This window comes from Monodelphis domestica, chromosome 1 (assembly GCF_027887165.1).
Source record: "Monodelphis domestica isolate mMonDom1 chromosome 1, mMonDom1.pri, whole genome shotgun sequence".
NCBI lineage: Eukaryota > Metazoa > Chordata > Mammalia > Didelphimorphia > Didelphidae > Monodelphis > Monodelphis domestica.
Window position 1 is genome coordinate 664,813,432 of NC_077227.1, and position 27,398 is coordinate 664,840,829.

The window sequence follows — 27,398 nt, forward strand, 5'->3', positions numbered from 1 at the left end:
GAACCAAAATCACTTACTTTTATGAATATTATCTGTATTGAAGACTTCAGACATTCGAATGCCTGATTTGGCCACAGCATAAATCCGGCTTTCCTAGTTTAAAAACAAAGGTTTGAATTGGGGTATCTGGTCATTTTTGATACTCAAAATTCCCTCCATTCATAATTCTGTGGTATTATTGTAATTCTCCTTTTAATGCAAAATAAAATACACTACTTTGAGAGGTACATATAAAGGCATTTTATTTGCCAATTATTTAATGAATATTGCATTAGATTTCCTAATTTTTGATTAAGATTTTAAATTTTCCTTTAAAGACAAATTTAAGAATAATTATATATAAATATATAATATATATATAAAGAAAAATTAGAAAAGGCATTTACAGTTACTAATCATTCTAGAATCTCTACAATCTTTAAAAGATAAGAAAGAAAATTAAAAACTAAAATGGCTCTTATGTGAAGTGAAAAAGCTATAGCCAAGGCATAATCAGGGTTCTACTTCAATAAGCAAATTAACAAGCATTTACTGGCAGTCAAATAATATTTATAAAGTTCTTACTATGTGCCAGGCAGTGTGGTAGGACATATGCTAGAGATACAAATACCAATAAAACAAAAGACAGTCCATGACCTCAAGAAGCTTACAATATATATTTTTAAATTAAAACTCTTAGCTTTCATCATAGAATTAATACTGTGTATTGGTTCCAAGGAAGAAGAGCGGTAAGGGGTAGGCAATGAAGGTTAAGTGACTTGCCCAGGGTCATACAGCTAAGTATCTGAGGCCAAATTTGAACCTAGGACCTCCTATCTTTAGGCTTGACTTTTACTCCACTGAGCCATCCAACAGTTCAAAGAAGTTTACAATTCAATGGGGGAAGATAATACATAAGAATTAAAATTTTAAAAAGCTGAAAACTTAGCTCAGGGACATGATGGGGAGATCAAAAAACAGTATGGCTGATGAAAAATCGGGAGAGGACTATGCTGAGCTCCCACCTTAAATGGAAACCCAGGAGCTCCTGACCTTGCCCATCAGTAAGAGGCTCTAATCAGAAAGGCAGAGAATACTGATGAGATGTGAGACAGATTCAGTCTTGCAGGATACTGAGATTTCCCAATGATGAGTTTCCTAGGGAAGGAAGGCATGATGGCAAGATCCACAGAAGTTCAAAAGCAGTATAACTGGTGAGGAATGGGGAAAAGATTGTGCCCAGTTTCCTCCTTAAATTTCTGAGGAATACAAAAGAAGAAAGAAGTTACATTCTATATTCTAATATGCTTGTATATATGTGTATAATTTGTGTGTCTGTCTGTATGTTGCTATAAGACACTTACAAAGCAGACATAGAATAACTAACTTTGGATGGGAAGACACTAGCATCTGGGGGGACTAGCAAAGGTATCACACAGAAGATGGAATATGGGTTGACTTTTTAAAGCAGATCAGGGATTCCAAGAGGAAGAGATACAAAGAAAGAGCATCTCAGTCACGACGGCCCCATTCAGTGAAAAGACATGGAGACAGAAGATGGAATACTGTGTCTCAGAAGCAAATAGGCCAGCAATCTGAACCTTAGAATGAAGAGAGGGGAATAAATGTAAGATGACTAACAAGGTAGAAATGGGTGAGATTGTGTTAGATAGTAAAATACCAAGAGATTTGTAAGTCTTAATTTCTATCTGTGTAAAAGGAAAATTAAGGATTGATTTGAGAGCGACAATAAAAACGTACAGAGGTAAGAACAGGGTGGATACCTGGGGAAACAGGGAGGTGCTTTGGGTTGTGGTGAGGATGAAAGATAAGTTTGGAAAGAGTGAGGCTGAGGGACAGTTAGGTGGTTCAGTGGATAGAGAACCAGGCCTGGAGTCAGGAGGACCTGGGTTCAAATATGTCTTCAAGACGTTTCCTAGCTATGTGATCCCAGGCAAGTCACTAAATCCCAACTGCCTAGCCTTTGCTGTTCTTCTGTCTTTTTTTTTTTAACTCTAACTTTTCTGTCTTGGAATCAATACTGTGTATTGGTTCCAAGGCAGAAGAGTGGTAAGGGCTAGGCAATGGGGGGTAAGTGACCTGCCCAGGGTCACACAGCTAGGAAGGGTCTGAGATCAGATTTGAACCCAGGACCTCCCATCTTGGGGCTTGGCTCTCAATCTACTGAGTCACCCAGATGCCCCCTCTTCTGACGTTAAAAAAAAAAGAAAAAAGAAAAAGGAAAAAATGAAACTGACATTACAGTGAAAAGAGTCATGAAGTGGAGCCAGATTTTAATCTTGGAAGTACTTCCCACCTGTTTGACCTTAGATAAGTTATATTAACCTCTCTGAGGTCAGTATCTTAATCTATAAAATGAAGAGGATTGTTCCCCACCCCAAGAATCTTTCCAGCTGTAAACCTATGCACTTAGTCTAAACGTAGGTTGATAAATTTATTTTTCTTCTCTTCTGTGGGTAAAAAGGTCATAAAACCTTGGCAATCCCCATTTTTAATACTTAGCCTGCTAAAGAGCACTTGAAGAGCATAATTACTTCTCCTGGGTCAAGTGGACTCATAGAAAGAACAGCAAAATGAAGAACAATGAGGAAATAGTAGCCAAAAATAATAGTTATCACGATTATTTTCAAAGTCTCATCTAATTCTTTGGGAAAGTATACATAGTTAAGAGGATCCGAATTATGGAAGGACATTGCCTAGGGAATGGATAATTGGAATTTTAGTGTCATATTTAAACATGTTTTCCTTGCCACCTAGCATTTAATGCTATATTGTAGATGGATACATGTTGATTTGGACATAAAATACGTTGAAAATGTACACTGAGGAAATCATGTTCTCTTAAAGAATTTGGAACTGAATTAAACCTCCAATTCATTTAAAAAATCTAACAAAGCCATCCCATAACTGAGACACCATTTGTAGGGTTGTTTTTTTTTAAACCGTTACTGTCCATCTTAGAATTAGGACTAAGTACTGGTTCCAAGGCAGAAGAGTGATAAGGGCTAAGCAACTGTGGCTTGCCAAGGGTCAAACATCTATGAAATGCCTAAGTCCAGATCTGAACCCAGGATCTCCCATCTCAAGATGACTCTATCTACTGAGCCATCTAGCTGCCCATGTAGGATTGGTTTTAACTAAAGTATTGCATATTACTTAATGTGTGTCCAATGAATAGTCAGAGGAAAACAAGTTGGATCATATTTTTTAAACTTTTTTTTTAATGATCCAAATGTACCCTCTGCTATAACAACTAACCTTTATCAATGTAAGCAAATTTGTTCAACCAGCACAGATTAGCAATATTTCCTAATTTATGAAGTTACCTGGGGGCAATGTGTGTGATTTGCTCAGTCACCCAGTGTCTATGTCAGAAACAGGGACTTGAACCCAGGTTATCCTGACTCCAAGACCAGCTCACTGTCTTTTGTGTCAGAGGGTTCTTAACTTCAGGTCCTTGGAGTTGATCTCTGGATACATGTTGGGGCAGAGGGTAGTCTATGAACTTGAGTGTATGGGGGGAAAACTACATTTTTATTTTCACAAATCAAAATTTGACATTTATTTTGATTATGAATTTTTTAAAACACAACATTATTCTGAGAAGGGGTCCACAGGCTTCACCTGATTGCCAAAGGGTCCAAGACACAAAGAAGATCTTAGTTTTATGTTAAAGCCCTCTAAATTCACCTTCTATAATACCCATATTCTCCTAGAATAGCTAAATGGCTACAAATCATGGAACATCATGATCTCAGAAGAATCTTAATTCCATTTAAACCCAAGAGAAATGAAAACCCGTAGAGCAGATTTAAACAGACTAAGCATATTACCAATGATGATTTTTCCATGACAGAAGAGTCACCCCAAAGAATATGAATGGAGGGAAAAGGAAATGAATTGTTCCTATAGCAAGAACAAAGGATGGATAGCCCAAGTCCTGCAACAAAGAGCTACAATGCCTTGGCTAGATTCTCTATGGATTATTTAAAGACATGGATGCCAATTCTAGTCACCTTCCCTCTATTGATTATCTCCAATTTATCATATCTACACAAGATAAAATTTGTACATAGTTATTTGAAAATCATCTCGCTCAATAGGTTGTGAACTCCCTGAGAGTGGAATTATTTTTTTCTTTCTCTTTTTATCCCTCAAGCATGGCATAGTGGCTGGCACATAGTTAGTTGGTACTTAACAAATGTTTACTGATTGACTGACAAGAATCTCCAGGAGGAAGCCATGGAAAGTGTGGTGCTACCAAAATGTACCAATGGAAGAAAATACCTCTAGTGATAATAGATAGTATAATCAATTTAGATTATATATCTATGTTATAGATCTGGATTAGATTATTAATGAGTGATAGAAATCCATAGACAGAAAATATCTATAATATTAGATTCAATTATTAACATATCATGTAGATTATACATCTATAAGTTTACAATCTTTAAAAGATGATAGATAATTGATAGAACTATCTAGATTTATCAAATATCTATACCATAATTCCAGACTTACCAAAAAGCATCATGGTCCAAGCACTATATTCTGAATTCCTATTATATTAAGTTTTAGAAATGCCAGGATGAATAGTTTTAAGAAAAGATAGGAAAATAAAATAAAATTAAACCTTAAAATCAGACTAACTTAAAACACCTGAGAAGGAAAGGGCACTATGGGTCACACACACACACACAATATATAATAATTACCCAGGAAGGAAACCGATGAAGTGGAGGAGTTGGAGGTTTGCCTCCAGCTGCCTTCTTTGCAGCTGAATCACACATTTCTGAATCTTCCAAACAAGATACTTCAAGGGTGTCATAGGAAAACACTCCATCATCATATCCAACATCCATATTTTCTACCATTTCCATGCTATCTCCATCAACCAGATCAATATCTGTCTCCTGAGGTTTGAGGGGTCGGATCATGCTTATAGCATTTCTGTTTCTGCCAAACATCCGATCAGAACTTAACTGGGGTTGACTTAAGTGTCTTTTGGCCAGTGCTACACTTATACTGAAAACATTAGGAATCCTTAACTTTGCTGAGGGCAGATTTGAGGAAGGATGGAATGCCATTGGATGTTGATGTCCTGTGGGCAGCAGGCTGGGATTCTTGGGTGCTAAAGCTGGGGTTAAAATAGGACTTGGGCTGTTAGCTTCACTAGATGAAGATGAGTAATCCAATCTCTGGCATTGAAATTTCTTGTTCAGTTCATCTGAAAAGCCATCTTTCCCTTTTTTACTCCGTGATTCACAATTTCCTTTTCCACTTATACTGTTCTGAGCCTTCCATTGTGCTTCCTGTTGCCAGGAGTACAGCTTCTTGTGCTCAGTTCTCTTAATGCCAAAACTCTCTTCCTCAAATAAAGAGCTGCTGTCATCAGATGCTGTCAAATACATTTCACTTCCCATTCTACTGTACCGGGTACTCTCCTCTGAAGTATGACTAGAAAGGGTAGAGTCACACCTAGATTTTAATCTTTCTTTGCTTTCTTCTTCCTCATCAGAACTCCAGTCACTTACAGTGACACAGGAATTCTTTGATGTGTCTTTGATGCCGTCTCCACTTTGTAGAGTATAACTTGTCTTTGTTGCCCCATTCTGTTCCAACACACAGGAGTTTTGCTGCAAAGACCTCCGACCTTTGTTGTGTTCTTGTACTTGGCTACCAAGGGACGTATCTGGGATGTCCATTTCTAGAAAAGAAAACATCAACTTGGCAAAATGCTTTAAATAAGCTTATCTACTTGTAAATTTTTTTTGGTAACTACTCTTCAATAACTAGAAGTTTGGTACAAATATAGTTATTCTAAATTGAACTTGGTTATTCTTTTTTACATAAACTTTTAAATTATGACATTTAAAGAAAGCATCACTTCCAACCACATGAGAGAACCACAATAGGGCCAGGGGGGTGAAGGAATAGCATTTAATGAAGGAACAAGTTGAAAAAGAAAGCTTTCATGCAAAAGATAAGCTAGTGAGAGATTAAAAATACATGCAAGTTTTTGTAAGCAAGTTTAAACATAAATAACATTAGTCGGTAAATACCTTCTACATGATTTCCCTCTGGGAACTCGAGTTCTTTAGATGATATCTTGCTCACTTCCTCTGATTTAATTACTTGCTGAGGACTCTTTGCTCTGGATAAAAAGCATCCAAAAGTCAAACTGCTTAGGCGCTGGCCTTCTGAAGGTTTTGGTGTGGAGGCAGTGGATAGTTTCTTCCCTTGAACTTCTGCAATAAAATAATTGAGAATTATCATATTTCATACCAATGAACTGAATGTGAGTCCAGGGCACACAAAATCTGGATAATTCTCTTTTCTAAGTAGAAAACAAAAATCCAAATTTCATTCTTTATCAGAGAAGATTCCTTTATGTCAAATATCACCTACACATCAAATTGCTTATGAGAAAATACTGTATGTTAAATGGTTATATATTGAAAATGTACTCTTTGAAAGTTTAGAAGTGAAGAGAGTGGCCTCTGTAAAATGTCAGCCTTGACAGAAGAGTAGATTACAACCTGCAGAAAGCAAGTAAACCCAACAGAGTGTACATGTAAGTACTCCTAGCATTTGAGAAAAGGAGAGAAACGGGTAAGAAAGTAATTAATATCTTGGCTGCCAAACTTGGGGAGAACAGGATTCAAATTGGAATAAAAAATCCTCTACAACAGTCATAAACTAGGGGCAGCTGGGTGGCCCAGTGGATTGTGAGCCAGGTCTAGAGATGGGAGGTCCTAGGTTCAAATCTGACCTCAGATAGTTCCTAGCTAGATGACCCTGGGCAAGTCACAACACCTATTGCATAGCCTTTACTACTCTTCTGCCTTGGAACCAATTCACAGTATTGATTCTAAGACAGAAGGTAAGGATTGTTTGTTTTTTTTTTTAAGTCCTAAACTAATGCCCCATTGTGGCATTAGTTTCTCAAAAGTTATACCAATAAAATCTAAATTCTGGCAGGTCATACAAAGCTAAAAAGATGTAGAATGTAGGGGCTGGGAGGGATTGTTTGTTGTCTAAAGCCCAGCTCACTTCAGCTGAAGAAAGCCCATCATGTTGTTTGTATGATAGCTTATTCTTTGGCTCTTAGAAACTGGCATGCCATAGGGGGATTCCAAGTTTTTTTAGTGGAGGAAACCATTAAAACAACAAATGTTTAAAGTACCAAACTATTGTAGAAAAATACCATAGGGTTCATAGGTAGATGCCATGTTTTGGACTTCTAAATCCCATGGAGCAGGCTGGTTTCTTCTCTCCATGAAGATAGACTCTCTAAGCTGCTTCTCTATAGAAAGGAGAGATGGAGAACAAGATAAGGGTTCTCCAGTTGGACTTGGCTTTGGAAACCCTTGGCTTTAAGTCTTCAATAAGTACTTAGCTGTGTGATCCTGGACAAGTCACTGAATCTCTCTGTTTGCTTCAGTTCATCATCTGTAAAATTAAAGGAATGGCCTCAATGGCCCCTAAGATCCCTTCTAGTTCTGAATCTATGATCCAGTAATTAGAAAAGCCCCTACTTATGGAGTTGGCTCATCATCAATGGCAAGTAGCACATCATAGTTTGCTGAGCACTGAGCAAGTTGATTCAAACTATTTTTCCACCTTGTCCTCATAAGGGTACTTCTCTCACTACTCTTGGTGACTCTCTTATGTGTTATCTTTCCCCATTAGAATGTTAGCTTCTTGAGGACAGGAACTCTCTTTTTCTTTTTCTTTGTATTCCAGTACTTAGCATACTGTCTGACCCATGAAAAGTGCTCAATTCTGTCTTTTTAGCTCTCATTATAAGAAAAGTTTCCAAGAAATCTATAACTTTGCTCTGGGAGACAACCCAGAAGTCTGATTAACTTAAACATGCACTGATAATAACTTAAGATGATCAATAGAGTAGGTACCACAAAGCATCTAGATATTTTGTTTATGATTATTTAAATCTTATTAATAATTAAGTTGTCAAAGGATCACAGATTTAGACCTGGAAAGGATCTTCTGCATTATCTACTCCAACTCCTCATGTTACAGTTGTAGAAAAGGAGGCAAAGAAAAATCAGGGGACTTGGCCAAGGTCACATAGTAAATGATAAAACCATGTCTTAGATTAGAGTACTCAGTTCTAAAATCCAGAGCCCTTTCTACTGATTCACATGCCATCTGTTTAGCTCCGATAGAGATCATTCTTCCAAATATATGTTATAATAAAGAGTACTAATTAAAAAAAAAAGACAATATTGCTTGGATCAGGAGTTTTATCTTGTCTCACATGTGTTTAGGAATGGTATCAGGTAGAATATTTGCATATGCTATAGATATGATCAGTGTATTGATTAATTTTGCTTTTTTTCTATTTTGATTTGTTATAGGGGATAGCTTGCTAGGCAGATGAGAAAGAAAGAGATATAGTGAGAAATAAATATGATATGTAAAAATGTCAAACAAAATTAAAAAGGGCAATTAGTTGGGAAATGCCTGAAGAAATTGTGGTACATGATTATGTGATGGAAAACTATTGCACTATAAGAAAAGATGAACAGGATGATTTAAGAAAAACCTGAAATACTTCCATGAACTGACAAAGAGTGAAATAAGCAGATTCAGGAAAACATTGTACACAGTAACAAAAATATTTTATGATGATCAATTCTTAGCTATTCTGAGCAATACAGTGACTAAAGAAAATTCTGAAGGACTTGTAACAAAGAATGCCATTCACTTCCAGAGAAGCAAGTGATGGAGTCTGAATACAGATCAAAGAATAATATTTTTCAGTTTAGTTTATTTATGTTTTTATTTGGGGGGTTTGTTTTTATATGAGTGTTCTCTCATGTCATGACCAATATGGAAATATGTTTTGCAAGATTATATATATATATAATCCAGATCAAATTGTTTACAACCACAAGGAAGGGAAAGAAAGAGAGAAAGGGAGAGGATGTGGACATTATCATTTCAGAAAACTTATGTAAAATATTGTTATTACATATAACTGGGAAAATAAAGTATTAAATTAAAAAAAACAAAATGATCTTAAAAGACCAACTATAACCATGTAACCTCTCTTCTACTAAAAAAGCACAATGGTTGTAATAGTGTAAGCACTAATAAATATTTGACTTTAAAAAAGGGCAATTAATGAGATTGATAAAGGTGTATAGTTGTATAATGTCTGAATTTTACACTGAAGTTGTATTTTAAGAATAAAGGTCTAAATTAATGATTTTAAAATGTTCATTTCTTTTTATTTTATTTTATTTTTTTAAAAACCCTTACCTTCTGTCTTGGAGTCAATACTGTGTATTGGCTCCAAGGCAGAAGAGTGGTAAGGGCTAGGCAATGGGGGTCAAGTGACTTGCCCAGGGTCACACAGCTGGGAAGTGGCTGAGGCCAGATTTGAACCTAGGACGTCCCGTCTCTGGGGCTGGTTCTCAATCCACTGAGCTACCCAGCTGCCCCCACTTTTTATTTTTTATTAAATTAATTTATTTAGTCAATTTAGAACATTATTACTTGGTTATCACATTATTGTTCATTTCTTTTTAAAGGAACAATATTTGGACCAAACTGGCATAGGTTTTTAATAGCTACCAATGTCACCTCATGAGTAGCTACCAGAACTGGAATTAAAGCATTCTTGGAAGGAAAGAATCAGCATTTAAAAAGCATCTCTGTCAAATTAAACTTATTTCATCAATAGCAAATGGCAAATTCATCCCTTAAAATTTACCCTTTGAGAGACTCTAAATGAACACTCTGGTGCAAACACCAACAACATGGAAATGGGTTTGAATCAAGAACACATGTGATACCCAGTGGAATCGTGCATCGGCTATGTAATAGATGGGGGTTTTGGGGGGGACAAAATGATCTTTGTCTCCAATGAATAATGCTTGGAAATGACCAAATAAAATAATGTTAAAAAATTTGCCCTTTGGATTATGGACCAAACACTGGATCAAATGCTTTCTATTATATACCTAGAATCAATATAGATAGACAAACAGAGAGATAGACAGATAGAGAGAGAGAGAGACAGAGAGAGAGAGAGAGAGAGAGAGAGAGAGAGAGAGAGAGGTAGACAGAAGATAGATAGATAGATAGATAGATAGATAGATAGATAGATAGATAGATAGACAGATAGACAGATGACAGATAGATGGATATGTGTTCTGCATTGCTAAAAAATTATTTGTAACTCTTATTTCATCTCATCATATCTGAAACCAAACTCAATATTTTACCCAGTACCTGACATTCTTATTTCTATCAATGGACTCAAAATCATCCTTGTCACCTGGGTTAGAAAATTCTGAGTCATTTTTGACTCATGTCTTTCCCTCATCCCCATGTTCATTATTTTTTCTCCAGTTCCACTGCAAGCTCCTTGCCTGAACTATTGCAATAGCTTCTAATTGTTCTCCTTATCTAGTTTCTGCCTTCCTCCAATACATCCTACACACAGTCAAATTAAGCTTCTTAAACTGTAACTCTAATTATATTACATCTTACTCCAAAACTTTCAGTGGCTACCCATTAATTACTGAATAAAGCATAAATTTCTCTATCTGGCATTCAAGACTATCCATCATGTGTGTCCTACAAAGGGCACTCTGGCTTCTCATACTTTGAATTCTACCTGGTATCTAGCTCAGCACATTCATTCATTCATTCAAACAAATGTTCACTAAGCACTAGGAGGCAAGGCATCTTGCTAGAAATTGAAAATACAAAGAAAGATGAAATAATCTTGGCACTCTACCTTGTCAGGGGTATGCAACATATAAACAAGTAAATAAAAATATATTTATTAATACAAAGTTATCTCATGAAAGAGATTGCTAATAAATGGGTGGATTAGGAAAGGTATCATTTCACATATAACCCAGATCAAATTGCTTGCCAGCTCTGTGAAGGGGGTGGGATGGGAGGGAGGAAGACAATTTGAATCATATAACTTTGGAAAACTTATGTGGAAATTTGTTATTATATGTAATTGATAAAATAAGAATATCTTTAACAAAGTTAAAAAAAAAGGAAAGGTATTATTTAAGAGAAGGGAAGCTTTGAAGGAAGCTAGGGATTCCACAAGGCAGAAATAAGGGAGGGGTATATTCCAGACATGGAGAACATGTATTGAGAAGGCATAAAGGAAGAACTTGGAATGCTGTGTATGGAAAAAAATGAACACTAGGAAGTCAATATGATTAGAAGAGAGTAGGTCAAGGGGTGCAACCTGCAATAAGATGGTAGAAGTAAGTCAAAACCAAATTGTAAGTGGGGAAGGATGGGAGAGCCAGTTAAGGGGGTAGGATGTTCAATGATAGGCTGAAGATTTTATATTTTATCTTAGGCTAAGTAGATACATTATTGAATTTAAAGGCAGGAATACAGGAGTTCGAATCTAGTCTCAAACACTTTCTAGCTACGTGAACTTTAAAGAAGTTAATAATTCCTCATCTGTACAATATGGATAAACACTGTATCCATTGTCAAAATAAAATTAAATACTACACAAAAGTGCTTTTCTTTTCTTCTTCCTTTTTCTAAAAACCCTTAACTTCTGTTTTAAAATCAATACAAGTATCAGTTCCAAGGAAGAAAAGGAGTAAGGGCTAGGTTTTAGATTAAATGAATTGGCCAGTGTCACATTGTTGCAAAGCATCTGAGGCCAAGTTTGAACTCAGGTTCTCCTGACTCTAGGCCTGGCTCTCTATCCACTGAGCAACCTAGCTGCTCCAACAGAAATACTTTTCAAACCTTAAAGCATTATATAAATGCTAGCTAATATCCTAGAATCCATTGAGAATTTTTAGAGGTAGGTTATTCAAAGCTGTGTTTCATGAATAACAATTTGGCAGCTGAGTAGGAAATAGATTGAAGAAAGGAAAAAATGGAGTCAGGAATAGTCTATCAATCAATAAGTATTTATTAGGCATTTACTATGTAGCAGGCATTGTGCTAAGTGCTAGGATTACAAATACAAAGAAAAAGAGAGTGCCAATCCTCAAGAAATTTACATCTTAAAGGGGGGGGGAATCAACATATAAAAGAGTTGAAAAGCAGGGGATAGGGGCATGGTGTCAATAGAATTGCAGAATTAGGATAGTCAAAACTTGGCAACCAAGTGGACATAGGAACAAGAGTCAAGGATGACTTCAAGACCGTGTATCTGTATGATGTTATCATCAAATTCAGGTAAGTTTAGAAGCAGACGGAGTTTGGGGAGAAATAGAATGAATTCTGTTTTTACACCTATTCAGTTTGGGATGCCTATGAGATATCTATGTTCTAAGTCTGTGTTGGTGAAGCCATGGCATTGGTACTGTGGTGGCACAAGAAGGGCTGTTCTGTTCCCCCCTCTACAGTGCCCAAGGACATTTTTTACACGTTCCACTCCTCTGTCCAGCCACCAATGTGAGCACTTCCCTCCTCCACTGAGTTAATGCTCACAGGCACCTTGAAGTTGCACATTGGGCACACGATCTCAAAAATGTTCACCAATGCTGTGTGATATGGGACTAGAGTTGATGAGAAGAGTTAGAGCTAGATAAAGAGAAATGGTAGTTTTTTTTTCTGCATAGAGACATTCACTAGACCTATGGGAGATGATAAAGTTCACAAAGGGAGAGAATATACAGATAGAAGAGGGACCAGCTTAAGACATTCATGTTCACTGAGTGGAAGGAAAAGGAGGATAGAAAAGCAAAGGAGCTAGAGGAATCATCAGAGGTAGAAGGAAAGCCAAAAAGAAAGCAATGTCATGGAATCCAAGGGAAGATGAGTCAATAGTTGTTATGTTGAATAAATATCTTCATGGATGGTAGTAAATCCTTATTCCTCCTCAGTAATGGATTTGATTTAACAACTAGTCAAAATGTACCAGGAGGCGAGTGTAATGTATAAGTCAAGTGATTGAGCAGAATAATATAATTTTTTTATCCAAAAATGAGGTTCTACTATAAAGAAATAAAAATAATTTTCTTATATGGCCATAGAGAATCTCTAATAGTGTTTTGAACCAATGGTGGCATCTTTGGAGGATGTGTAGAGACTCTCCAAGTAACTATGTTATAGACCAATGCTCATTTGGATTCTTGAATTCAGGTTCATCAAAAAAATTTCTCACAATTTTATGATCACATTTTATTCACTATTCATTACATCTAAAAAGTGCATAAGAATAAAAAGAATGAAATTATATCCACATACACCCAAACTCAGCTACCTTACTTAAAAAAACAACAATACCTACCTTGTAGTTTTACCTGTATTGTTCTAATTTCTTCAGTTTGGTTTTGGTTGATCAAACGAAGGTTCTGATTCTCCAATTCCAGCTAAAAGCACACAATGTAATTCAGTTCTAATTGGGTAACTTCTAAAAAGAACTTGTACATTACCATACTCAGAAAACATATGTACCTCATTACTCTCAGCGTGGATCTAAGTTAGCTAAGGCAAAAAAAAATAAAGGCTAAGCAATTATCAGGTGAAATTGATCAATACAGACTGTCAACTTAGAAAATTATGGCCTCAAATTCTTTCTTTTTTTTCCTTGAAGCATATTTCTTTATCTCAGTGATCCAGATAATTGTCCTAACTCTCCACCTGTCTCTGCCTCTATGAACACAGGCATTTTAAAATTAAATAGTACTGAAAGGATTTTTACCACTTAATTTATCATATAAGCTTACCATTTCCTGATATTCAGATGCCTAAAACATCAATATCACATTAGATACATGTTCTATAACTCATTGAAATTTATTTATAATTAACTTATTAGGACCCTGACATTTCCAATGATAACTTGTCATATATATGTCTGATGCTATTATTTTTTTTTTAATTCAGGAGATGCCAATGAAATTTTATCTATTCTTCGGAAATTTACCAAAAGACAGCAGCACCACCAGCTGACCAGAATTTTATATTTCATTCAGAATCATCACCTGTGACTTATCTCTTCAAAAGAAACAAAAATGAAAGCTCATTACCTCTTGTAGTTTGACTGTTACCCATTCTTTAATCTTGGCTGCTTTCTCTTCTATTATTTTGGCTTCTTGGATTCTTATTTGTTTCTGAAATAACATCAGTAATTCATCAATGCACTGAAAACACAAATATACCAAACTAGGCAGTAATGAAAAGAATTAAGTCAGAAGACTTGGTTTGAATTCCCAGCTCTTGACTCTAATGAGCTGAGTGACTCTGGATGTGTCATTTGACCTCTCAGGGTCTCAGTTTCTCCATCTATAAAAAGTGAATAATATTTACACAGACCTTCAGAGAGCTATTGTGAAGAAAATACATGATAAATCTAATAATATAAGTAGTTTTTATTTAAATCCAAATCTTTCATACTCTGAGCCTCGCTTACTAGTAATAGAACAATTATATATCACTCTTTACTTTATTGGGAAGGCAATTGTTTTTTGGATGGTGTTACTAATATACCCCCCAAAATTTCTGGTAGACTGACTTGCAAAGTGTTTTTTTTTTTTAATCAGTGAACAATTCTCTTTTGTATCATGTTGGTATATGTGTGTGTGTATTCATATGTATATGTGATGCATATACATTACATTCATATATATGACACACATGAATATAGGTACATATATATGTATAAACGTACATAGATATAGATACATATAGGAATATATGTAATGAGAGTTATGCAGGAAGCTTCCAGATGTGCTAGATCAGAACACCCCCCATTAGATGGGGAATGGGTTCTGGTTCCTTTATGTGGAACCCATTATTTTAAAATAAATTTATGTATTTTACCAAGTACATGTAATAATAAATTTCCACAAAAGTTTTCTGAAGTTATATGATCCAAATTGTCTCCCTCCATTCCTTCATCATCTTGGAAAGCAATTCAGCCTGGGTTATACATATGTTATAATGTCAAACATATTTCCATATTGTTCATTTTTTGTAGGTGAATAATCACATAAAACAAAAACAAAACCCCAAATAAACAAGTGAAAAATCATATGCTTTCAACTGGATCCGACTCCCAAAAGTTCTTTCTCTGGAGGTGGATAGCATTCTTTATCTTAAGTCCCTCAAAATTGTCATGGATCATTGCATTGCTGGGGGCATCTAAATCTATTACAGTTGATCATCTATGGAATTTATTCTGATCCTTTCCTGAAGGACATGCACCTTGTTGGAATGACAAAGCAACTCTCATTAGTCACAAGTGATGGATAGTGGTGTCAGAAATGATTGATCATATAGTCTTGAAGGAACCTGGGAGAAATAGGCCTTAAATTTCCAGTGGATTGAGAGCCAGACCTAGAGACGGGAGGTCCTAGGTTCAAATCTGACCTCAGACATTTCCCAGCTGTGTGACCCTGGGCAAGTCATTTAACCCCCTTTGCTTAGTTCTTATCACTCTTCTGCCTTGGAACCAAAACATAGTATTGATTCCAAGACAGAAGGTAAGGGTTATTAAAAAAAAAAAAGGTTGGGGTTGAGGGTGGGAGAAGCAGGAAGGGACTTTTCCATCTCCCCAGCAGCATTGGCAGCTAAAAGCCAATGTAATGGTCTCCATCTCTGCCTCCTGATTTCCTTTAAGGCTTAACTAAAATCCCACCTTCTTTAGGAAGACATTCCTGGTTCCTGGAAATCTGATGCCTTCTCCCTATTAATTATTTCCTATTTATCTTGCCTATTTTGCCATAGTGAGGTAGCAACAGGGCAGCTGGGTGGCACAGTGGATGGAATGTGGAATTAGACTTATCTTCCTAAATTCAGATCTGGCCTCAAACATTAGCTATGTGACCCTGGGCAAATTATTTAACCCTGTTTGCCTCAGTTTCCTCACTTGTAAAATGAGTTGGAGAAGGAAATGACAAACCATTCCATCATCTTTGCCAAGAAAAACCCAGATGAGGTCAGAAAGAATCAGACATGACTGAAAATGACTCAAAACATCCTCTCTATAGCTTGTTTGTAGATTGTTGTTTGCATATTGTCTCCCTTGACAGACTGAATTTCCTAAGAGCAGGAACTCTTTTTCATTTCTTTGTATCCTCAGGACTTATTAGCATAGTTCCTGGCACACAAGTCATTTAACCTATTTCCCTTGGTTTCCCCATCTGTAAAATGAGATGGAGAAGGAAATGGCAAACCACTCTTTGCCAAGAAAATCCCAAATAGGGTCATAGAGAGTTTTGTATATGACTGAAATGACTACACAATATTAACAAAAGCTTTCTTGTCATCGTCTTCTTCTTCTTCTTCTTCTTCTTCTTCTTCTTCTTCTTCTTCTTCTTCTTCTTCTTCTTCTTCTTCTTCTTCTTCTTCTTCCTCTTCTTCCTCATCCTTTTCCTCCTCCTTTTTCTCCTTCTTTTCTTCCCCTTACTCCTCCTCATCCTCATTCTCCTTCTTCTTTTTTATTATTATCTTAACCTTCAGCTTATTTCCCTGAAGTGCTTAGCAAGCAGTAAAACTCTTACAACCCAAGTGAGGATTGTGTGCTATCTTCAGGGCAAAGGGTAGGAGAAGAAAACTCTTGGCTTATCTCCTACAGACAAAGCTAGGTAGCTTTAGGCAGCACATATCAGGAGAAGTCAAAAGAAGCCAAGGTCTGGGGTTTGCTGGTAAAAGAAAAATGGGAGCCCAGAATGCCACATGGGCTAAAAACAAAACAAAACAAAAAACTGAATGTTGAGTCTATTTTAAAATTAATCCTTTTGCCGTCTCTATATTGCCAGGAAAGGAAAAAAGTGAGAAGAGTTAGTCAAAAAACAAGTCAAAAATAAAAACATTCATAACTATTTCTAGATACAATAAGAATGGCTTACCACAAAATTCAAAAATGAAATGAAACCACCAGATTTGAAAGAAAAATAAACCACTTTGGAAGTTCCTTAAAGAAAGACTATTTTTGAGAGATATTGAAAAAGAAGGGGGTAGGTGGAGAAGACAACTAGGTGGCTCAGTAGATAGTCAGGCCTGGAGACAGGAGATTCTAGGTTCAAATCTGGCCTCAGATGCTTCCTAGATATGTTCACTGGGCAAGCAACTTAACCCTCATTGCCTAGTCCTTACCAATCTTCTGCCTTAGAACCAATACATAATATTAATTCTAAAACAGAAGGTAAAGGATTTTTAAAAATTAAGTAATACAGAGAAGGAACAATTTTATCCTTATAAATAGTAAAATTATAAAGTAAGTACACTGAAAAAAATTATAAATAAGCATTCTTAATATTATTTTCCTTAGATGCTCCATAACGGCAAACACTGGCAATCAAATCATAATATAGTCTTAATAGAAGTTTACTGCAAACATAAGTAACAAAGAACATATTCTGTATTCTTTCTAATTACTATTTTTTTTAAACATTTACCTTCTGTCTTAGAATTGATACTTAGTATTGGTTCCAAGACAGAAGAAGTCAGGGCTAGGTAATTGTGGTTAAGTGACTTGCCCAGGGTCACACAATTAGGAAGTATTTGAGCCTAGATAGGCTCATAGGACCTCTCATCTCTGAACATACTATTTTCTTTAAATATTCCATAACTGCAAACATTGACAAACAAAACACAATATAAGCTTAATAAATGCTCATTGAAAATATAAATACCAAGAAACATATTCCATGCACCCAATTTCTTAATGGATCCCAGATTCAGAGATGGAAGGGATCTCAGTTGATATGGGTCCTTAAGGTCTTTGACATATAGCAATAAGATTGGAAGGAACAAGAGGTCAACTAGTATATTCCCTCTTCATTTTTCTCTTGGGGAACTATAGCTCAGAGAAGGTGAAAAGACTTTCTTAAGGTCACACAATAGTAAGAGGCAGAGAACCCAAGAACACTGACTCCAAATCCTTCATTCATGACAAAATGTTTCCATGAAGCAGTTCTTTTGGTGCTATAAATTAGAAGTGAAAATCCAAAACAATGGTTTGTTTCAGAAACAAATGTATCTATGAAAAAAAGTCTGCTGATACATGTTTTCTTCTTTAAAAAAATCATAAATTCCAAAAACTTATGAAGTTTCTCTCTATTCAATGTGTGTTTGGCATTACCTTAGGGCCGCCCCACCTTTAAGGCCCCCCCCCATTTTTCTTAAAATTTTATTTTAAACTATATTTACTAACACACATAATGTATTTTTCATGGGCTGAAATCAAACCCATAATTTCTAACCCCGATTTTCTTACCAACATGTAAAAATGTACACAGGTTTCTTTCCTATTCTTGGTGACTGTGAATAAAGAACTTCATTCATCCATCCTGGGCACTTAGATGATAGTTATGATTGCTAACCTGTTCTTCAAGTTGGAGTTCCAAGTTCTGTATGATGTCATCCTTTTCCTGGAGCAAAGTCTCCAGATCTTGACACTTTTTATACAATCTGGTCTCTGCTTCACTCGTTTGAATGTTAGCTGCTTTTAATTTCTCTTCCATAACCTGTACCTAATTAATTAAAATGAAACAGAAAAGCTTTTATTTGGACTTAACATCCACATATATCCATAACAACAAAAGTCACTATTGTATTACACTTTTATTATTGCTCTGGCATAGAAATGTCATTATTGTTAATAATAGTAATAAAGGCTGGTATTTCTATAGCACTTAAAAGTTTGCAAAGGACTTTTCATATGCTAACTCAGTGATCCCCAAAAGAGATCTGATAGGCATTATTATTACTATTATCGCCATTTTATCCAGGAAAGGCACAGAGGTTAAGTGACTTGCCCCAGCTCACACAGCTAAATCAATGTCTAACATGTAAAACCAAGTGGAATTGCGCATCGGCTACAGGAGAGGGTGGGAGGAGGGGAGGGAAAGAACATGAATCTTGTAACCATGGAAAATATTCTAAATTAATTAAATAAATTTATTCCAAATTTTAAAAAATCAAGGTGTCCCTCTACCATCAAAAATCAATCAATGTCTAATATATGTTACAACCTCAGGGCTTTCTGATTCAAAGTCCTACATGCTATCCACTACACTGTCTGGATTTTTCTTGACCAAGATAGTGGAGTAGTTTATCATTTCCTTCTCCAGATCATTTTTGAGATGAAGAACTGAGGCAAACACAGTGAAGTTACTTGCCCACAATCACACAATTAGTAAGCGTCTGAGGCAGGATTTGAACTCAGGTCTTCCTGATTCCAAGTCCTATGCTCCATTCACTGTACCACTTAGCTCATGAATGGTTCCTAGAAGTACTTCAAAGATGCATGGGTATACCTTTCACTAGTATAGACTTCAATCCTTCTGCCCTTTCTCATCTATGATTCTTGCCCATTTCCTTCCATAAATCCTCTACCTGAGAAGTATTCAATAGATAGGATAGAAGCCTCTGGTTCTTCATGTATTTAAAGGGCAAGAGCAAAGCATTTAAGATCTTTCCACTTCTCTCTGGCTAGCCAAAGACATTTTTCATTTTTATGTAAAGTGATATTCATAAATAAAAAACAACTTGGTGAGTTTCTACATATTCCACCATAGTACTATAAACTTTACAAAGTAAGATTGTTTTGGCAATCTATAAGATTATATCTTACTATCTTAAATATTAAATAATATCTTAAATATTAAAGATTTGGGTCTTACAGCATTTGCATGATTATTGGGGCATTGGAAATACACAGAAGATTCTCCCCCTACCCCACCCCGAACATTCTGGAAAGACAAAAGAAGTTTCCCCAAGTGTATTTTATTCACTAAGGATAAAAATAGAAAAACATAAAAAAATGAATAGTTTGAGCAAAGACAAGATTGAGACTGAGTAAATCTGTTCTGTTCAACAGGAAGTAGATTATATAAACAAAATATAGAGAAAGAAAGGGAAAGAAACAAAAAAAGCCTAACAAGAAACATAAGAAAAGGAAAAGGAAAAAGAAGGATGCCAATATCAAAATATAGTTTCATACTTAGTGAAGGTATCAGTAAAGTTTGTGGATCCAATCTCGATTTTCTCACAGTACGTTAATAGCTGAGAGGGATGTGGATCTATTTGCTTGTGACTTGAGCCAGCCACACTATGTGATCATGTGTGTGTGTGTGTGTGTGTGTGTGTGTGTGTGTCCTCCTTCCTTCCCACCTAACCTGTGATTTCATGAGTGTAGATGATGCCATGAGAATGAGAAATTCAGTCAGAAAACTCCCTCTGCACCATTCTGCAACTTAAGAATTTTTGGATGTGAGCTAAAGGGCTTAGAATGTAAATAATTTCCCCAGATCCATACAGCTAAAACATTGTTATTGATGAATTGTATTCTACAACTATTTATTAAACACTTACTATACGTGGGGCAATCATTCTATAAGTAATTTTCAAGTTAAATTGTTATTTCTATTCTTTTTTTTAACCTCCTCAGCATTTCTAAGATAATAAATTTGATCTTTCTCCAATATCAAATAATGGGGAAAAAGTGAAAGCCCTAGGAAGTAGAAAGGGAAGATGAAGGAAAAATCAAAAGAATTCTCAGGGCAGCTAGATGGCTCAGTTGATCAAGGGCCAGGCCTACAGGTGGGAGGTCTTGGGTTCCTAGTTGTATGATCCTGGGCAAGTCACTTAATCCCAGTTGCCTAGCCCTCACCACTCTTCTGCCTTGAAACAAATACTTAGTATTGATTCTAAAATGGAAGGTAAGGGTTAAAAAAAAAAAGAATTCTCAAAAGAATATGGTAAGAAACTGATAAACAGAAAAGGGAAAATAAAAACATTGAGGAAAGCATTTCCCTTAGATATTTATCCATAAAATGATATGAGATATGATTTTTGATGTTTAGGAGACTATAATATAAAGAGAAGAGAATATATAAAAATACACTGGGAAAAGAAGAGACATGGTAGGTTGCAAAAGCAAGGGACCTCAAATAGAGCAATAAAAAACAACCCCTGGAAAAGAAAATGAATGAATCCCTACTCCAAGCTCAAAAAATGTTTGGCAGTTGGCTTCCTGAGGCTTACACAAGATGGGGAGCTCAGGTTATTTTAGTTTTACAGCATGAATGCCACCTTTCATCTGTGGGCTCTCTGCAAATGTGAATTCAGCTCAGAAGCCAAGGGAAAAAGTCCTGTTCAAATGCCTACCCATAAGGCTGTATAACTTTCATAATAAAAGAATGAAGGAAAAGAAAACTGAGAAAGAAAATAGAGATACCTTAAAGATTTCAACTATTTGTCCTGGATTTGAACCTAGAAGATACCTCCTTCACTGCACAGATTAGGAAGCCCAGATATAGAAAGATAAAATGATTTGCTAAATGTCACAAAAGTAAATAGAACTATGATTCCAAACCAAATCTTTTTTAACATAATATTTATTTTATCCACTTATAAGTAATACATTTTAACATTCATTTTCTAAAATTTTTAGTTGCAAATTTTTCCCTGCCATCTTCAGACAGTAAGCAATTTGGTCTAGGTTATACAAGTGCAATCATTCAAAACATATTCCATATTGGTAGTGCTGTAGAAGACAACTCATATAAAATAAAATGAAGACAATAAAATGAAATTTTATATTCTTCAACAGCACTCTCTCAGCCTTATCAAAAACAAACTAATGTATAAGATAATGTAGCCCACTGCATCCAGGGCATTCCCCAGCTGTAGAGGTGAAGCAAGAGCTACTTGCACAGAGCCCTTAGGATTAACAGTAGCTTTCCCAGATGTGTGACCCTGGGCAAGTCACTTGACCCCCATTGCCTAGCCCTTACCACTCTTCTGTCTTAAAACCAATACACAGTATTGATTCCAAGATGTAAGGTAAGGGTTTAAAAAAATAAAATAAATAAAAAATAGTAGCAGTTAAATATGAAGTAAATGAGCACAGAAGTAACAGAATCAAACCCATTGATTACAGAATCAAGTCCATTGATTCACTCTCCTCTTCCAGAGAAATCTGGTTACCACATAAAATCACGCAGTCTGCAATACTGTAAGACTTGCCTTTAAGAATAACTACACCTTATGCAAAAACTGGCATTCAGAGGTTTTTTTTTTTACTAGATAGAGGATTTTATCTTTTATCATTTATTTTTTTAAATTTTATTTAATTAGATGATTTAGAATATTATTACATGGTTACAAGACTCATGTTCTTTCCCTTCCTTCCCCCCACCTCCTTCCTATATCTGACATACAATTCCACTGTGTTTTATATGTGTCCTTGATCAAGACCCATTTTCATATTATTAATATTTGCACTAGAGTGATTGCTTACGAGTCTATATCCCCAATCATATCCCCATCAAATCATGTGATCAAGCAATTGTTTTTCTTCTGTGTTTCTGCTCCCACAGTTCTTTCTCTGGATGTGGATAGTGTTCCTTCTCATAAGTCCCTCAGAATTGTCCTGGATCACTGCATTGCTGCCAGTAGAGAAGTCCATTACATTCGATTGTGCCACAGTGTATCAGTGTACAGTGTTCTCCTGGTTCTGCTCCTTTCACTCTGCATCAATTCCTGGAGGTCGTTCCGGTTCACATGGAATTCCTCCAGTTCATCATTCCTTCGAGCACAATAGTATTCCCTCACCAACATATACCACAATTTGTTCAGCCATTCCCCAATCGAAGGGCATCCCCTCATTTTCCAATTTTTTTTGCCACCACAAAGAGCACAGCTATGAATATTCTTGTACAGGTCTTTTTCCTTATTACAGAGGGTTTTTTTATGTAAGACATAAGAATAAACTGGGAATTCCCATGCTGATAAACTCTTGATAAGCTAGTTATAAAGTATAAGGTTACAAATAAGATCTTCTTCATGCATATTTTTCAGGTCAGTCCAAAGCCTGTAGAGGTTGTTTATAATCTTTCATAGCATTGCCCAGAGCAAAGAAAAAACACTGACAAGAATGGCTCTTTTTCTCTCATGAAGAACACTAAGAAAGAAGCCATGGGCTATGGAAGACCAAGCCCACCTCTCGCAGAGTTCCACAGCATTTAGCAATCCATACCATTCCATCTTCCAAAAAGTCAGGATGTCCAGACACTCTGAGAAACCGGGGGGAATTTTAGACAAGCTATCAGAATTATAGGGAGTGAAGAAGACTTGGTTCAAATTCTTTTTGCATGGTCTGAAATGTATAGTTATCTCAATGATTTAAAGCTTGTAAAAAGTAAATCCACAGACATTCAAATTGGGATGTTAAATCAATTCCCAGTCAATCAAGTGGGTAGTAGCCACAGGGCAGGGGGGTAAGTCCTTTGCCTCCTGTCTGCTTCTGATGTAACTGCTGCATCTATCCTTTCCATCAAGTGATCAATAAGTTGTTCAAGTATCTATTATGCCAGGTATTGAGCTTGCAACATAGCCTTCACTACCTAGATGATGCTAGTACTCCTTGTTGTCATCCCTCCAAACTATAGTATTTCTAGAGTTTTCTAAAGCAAGCTCCCAGGCCCACCATGATCCTAGATCTATTTTCCCTCTGCAGTATGTATTAATGAAAGAAGCAGTATATTTCCCACTTTTTAATTACCCATTGCCCTACTATCCTTATGGATTTGCATGCATAATTGAGAGTTCGCTTTTTTTTTGAGCAAATGGTGATGAGGTACTCACTCTCTATATGCAAATTATAAAAATATAAATATAAAGACTTATGATTATCCCAACATGTAAACTGCATTTAATAGAGTTTTGAACATTAGATTATTTTCTATTTATTTAAGATTTGCTGAAAGCTCATTACCCATTCCAATCACATTTTAATCACTATTATTTTGGCAAATTACACTGGAATTTGTGCAGTGAGGCCAAGATACTTCTCAGCTAGAGCATAAAGAAATCAGTGTTCTATAAAACTGGTTTACATAAAATGAGAGATAGCAAAATATGTTAAAGTAATATAGTATTTTGCATAATAGGGTTTTAAAGCTCTTATATATTATGAATGACTATAGGCGGGGAAAGAGGAGACTACGACAAAAGAGAAAAGAAAAACTAAATGAGGAAAAGAAAAAGGAGAAAGGAGAAGTAGAGAAGGGGAAGTCTCAGACAAGCTGGAGATGGCTGATGGGAAAGAGCAGGCTCAAAGCAATAAGGACACTCCAGGTTCATACCTGGGATGTGAGTAGTCCTGAAATAATGATAATGAAAAAGCATTACCCACTTAGTAGTTGCCTAGGACTAATTCTGCCCCAGAAAACTCCTCAGCTTCACAACAAAAAATGAGATTCTGGTTCAGTTAATGTATTGAATCAGTATGGGTAGCTAGGCGGCACGATGGATAGAGCTCTGGGCCTGGAGTCAGAAAGACTTGAGTTCAAATTTGGCCTCAGACATGTACTAGCTATGTGACCCTGGGTAGATGACTTAGCACTGTTTGCCTCCATTTCCTCCTCTGTAAAATGATCTGGAGAAGAACATTTGAAAACCACTCCAGAATCTCTACCAAGATGGCAGATGCTATCTCTCCCAAATGGAGTCATGAAAAATTGGAAATGACTGGAAAACAATTGAACCACAACAATCCTCCCTTGTGTCAGATCAACCAAAGGATATGTGCTCTGTCCTAGGAAGCTCATAGTACTTCCCCAGCTTCAGCAACACGAGTACTAATTTTTCATGATATTCTGTGTTTTTCCTAAGCCTCCTTTTAATTATGGTTAACAACAGCCCTGCATTGAGACAATGGCAGACCTTCTCACTGTCTCCTGAACACATCCTTTACTCCACTCACACTGTTCTCTGACCCTGGAGTGTTTAGCACCTGCTGAAATCCTTCCAATCCTTGAAGATTACTTAGTACCCAGGCTAACTCTCTTCCTTGAAGCCTTCCCAGATCCCTCTGGGGTGTTCCTTGGCACTCCCACAGTCTTGGTTTGAACATCCATTGAAACATAACCTCTTTGAGCACAAGGACTGGTTTTTTCTCTTTCTTTGTATCCTCTGAGCTAAAATAAACACACTATCTAGCATACAGTAAGTGCTTAATAATGGTTTATTCATGATTTTTATTATTTATGTTATATATTATTTGTTATAGTTATTATTACTGCTTTGTAAACTTTAAAGTGCTAAATAAATGTATACTATCATTGTTATCATTCTTATTTGTGCTGCCACCTTAACTGCAAACTCCTTTGGTGGAAAGGCATTTCTTAAGCATTTATGAAATTCCCTTAGCTCCCTGGGCAGCAATTTGTCCACAGAACTTACTTAATAAATGCTTATTGGCCACTCCCCAATTGATAAATGGGCAAGGGACATGAATAGGCAATTTTCAGATAAATAAATCAAAACTATTAATAAGCACATGAAAAAGTGTTCTAAATCTCTTATAATCAGAGAGATGAAAATCGAAACAACTCTGAGGTATTACCTCACACCTAGCAGATTGGCTAGCATGATAGTAAAGGAAAGTAATGAATGCTGGAGGGGATGTGGCAAAGTAGGGACATTAATTCATTGCTGGTGGAGTTGTGAATTGATCCAACCATGCTGGAGGGCAATTTGGAACTATGCCAAAAGGGCGATAAAAGACTGTCTGCCCTTTGATCCAGCCATAGCACTGCTGGGCTTGTACCCCAAAGAGATCATAAGGGAAAAGACCTGTACAAGAATATTCATAGCTCTGCTCCTTGTGGTGGCAAAAAATTGGAACATGAGGGGATGCCCTTCAATTGGGGAATGGCTGAGCAAATTGTGGTATATGTTGGTGATGGAATACTATTGTGCTCAAAGGAACAATAAAGTGGAGGAATTCCATCGAGACTGGAACAACCCCCAGGAAGTGATGCAGAGTGAGAGGAACAGAACCAGGAGAACATTATACACAGAGACTGATACACTGTGATATAATCGAATGTAATGGACTTCTCTACTAGCAGCACTGCAATGATCCAGGACAATTCTGAGGGATTTATGAGAAAGAACACTATCTACATCCAGAAAAAGAGTAGAAACACAGAAGAAAAGCAACTGCTTGATCACATGGCTTGATGGGGATATGACGGGGGATGCAGACTCTAGATGATCACCCTAGTACAAATATCAATAATATGGAAATAGGTCTTGATCAATAACACAAGTAAAACCCAGTGGAATTGGGAGTTGGCTATGGGAGGGGGTTGGGAGGAGGGGAGGGAAAGAACATGAATCATGTAACCATGGAAAAATATTCTAAACTAATTAAATAAATAAACAAAATACATAAATGCTTGTTGGACATGAATCATTAAAAATCCACTGGCAAAACATATGATCTTATTTACCTTATTATAAAACCATAATGGAGAACTTGGGGACATAATGCTTATTAATAAACATGGGGGAAAACATAAAATGCCAGAGTGGAGCTGAGCTAGTTTTAGCTGTCCACTGTTTTAGCCTTGTAACATTCCTCCATTGTTAATATAAATAAAGTTGTTCGAATTTCAGATTTGGATCACTGAGAAAGGACAAGATGAAGTGAATAAGAGATAGGCCTGAGTCCCATGGGCACGTTAAAAACACAGCCCGATGTTTGGTCACTATAAATCACTAACATTTATTCAGTCCTGCAAAGGCCAATAACCTGATACAGTTCCTACTTGAGAATGTGTTCATTCTCTGTTCGTATTTCCTGTTAGCTTTAAAATTCCATTTAGGGCAATAAAGGAAAAGAATCCCTGCTAGAGCAGAGCAGGGTAGGAACTTTGGTTATTCGAATGCTATTTGAGGAGAACTGTGGATTTTGATTAGTTACAGCAAAGAAATATTTCCATCTCTGATAAACTTTTTTTTTTTAAGTTTTCATTAAAGCTTTGTATCTGAAACCACCAGTCATAGTGACCTGTTGCCCAGAAATGGAGCAAAAAGAATTTGAGGCTGGATTGCAGAGAAATAATTTACATTTGACACATAAAAACTTAGCTTAAGCTAAACCCTCACTAAGTGAACTTTTCAAGGGAAGGAGAAGCAGGCAGGATTTCATTCTTGTTGTCAACTTCCTTTAGTGTCAAATTAGTGATGCCTTTATGTAAAATCTTTGAAAAATAAGGAAAAAAACTGAGGTATGTAAGGGAAAAGTCATTTAATTTAATCTTCTTTTGTTTTAGAGAAAGAAGCAATCTGCATTTTAAATTAAAAGCATGGAACAAGAAATTCTTAATTAAAAAAAACCTTTGATTTCGTATGAGCAGTAGAAGGAAAGAGGGAAATGAGGGAAAAGGGAAAGAATCAGTGAGGGAATGGAGAAGAGAGAGATAGATGGGAAGGAAAAAGGCAGAATCATAACTAGAATGGGACAATTGGGGATTTTCTCTAGGACACTTAAATTTATAAGACACCCTACTGTATGTGGGATATGTGTCCTCTATCATGACATGAGCAATATGGAAATATGTATTACATGGAAGCATGGGTATAATCTATATCAAGACTATTTACCACCTCAG

At 36.2% G+C, this 27,398-nt stretch overlaps 1 protein-coding gene across 3 annotated transcripts in view; it reads right to left on the reverse strand.

Annotated features, from left to right (window-relative positions):
- The window catches only part of PLEKHH2 (pleckstrin homology, MyTH4 and FERM domain containing H2), a 129,346-nt gene that overhangs the window by 59,410 nt on the left and 42,538 nt on the right, over positions 1 to 27,398 (reverse strand). For all 3 annotated transcript variants that reach the window (XR_008917461.1, XM_056822875.1, XM_056822826.1), the window contains 6 exons: positions 18,312 to 18,461; positions 14,013 to 14,096; positions 13,271 to 13,352; positions 6,066 to 6,251; positions 4,719 to 5,710; positions 18 to 93 (listed from right to left, as the gene is read on the reverse strand). Coding sequence is in view for 2 of the 3 variants with exons in the window: in XM_056822875.1 (XP_056678853.1) it covers positions 18 to 93; positions 4,719 to 5,710; positions 6,066 to 6,251; positions 13,271 to 13,352; positions 14,013 to 14,096; positions 18,312 to 18,461 (1,570 nt within the window). In the remaining variant the exon portion in view is untranslated. The remainder of the gene's footprint in view (positions 1 to 17; positions 94 to 4,718; positions 5,711 to 6,065; positions 6,252 to 13,270; positions 13,353 to 14,012; positions 14,097 to 18,311; positions 18,462 to 27,398) is intronic.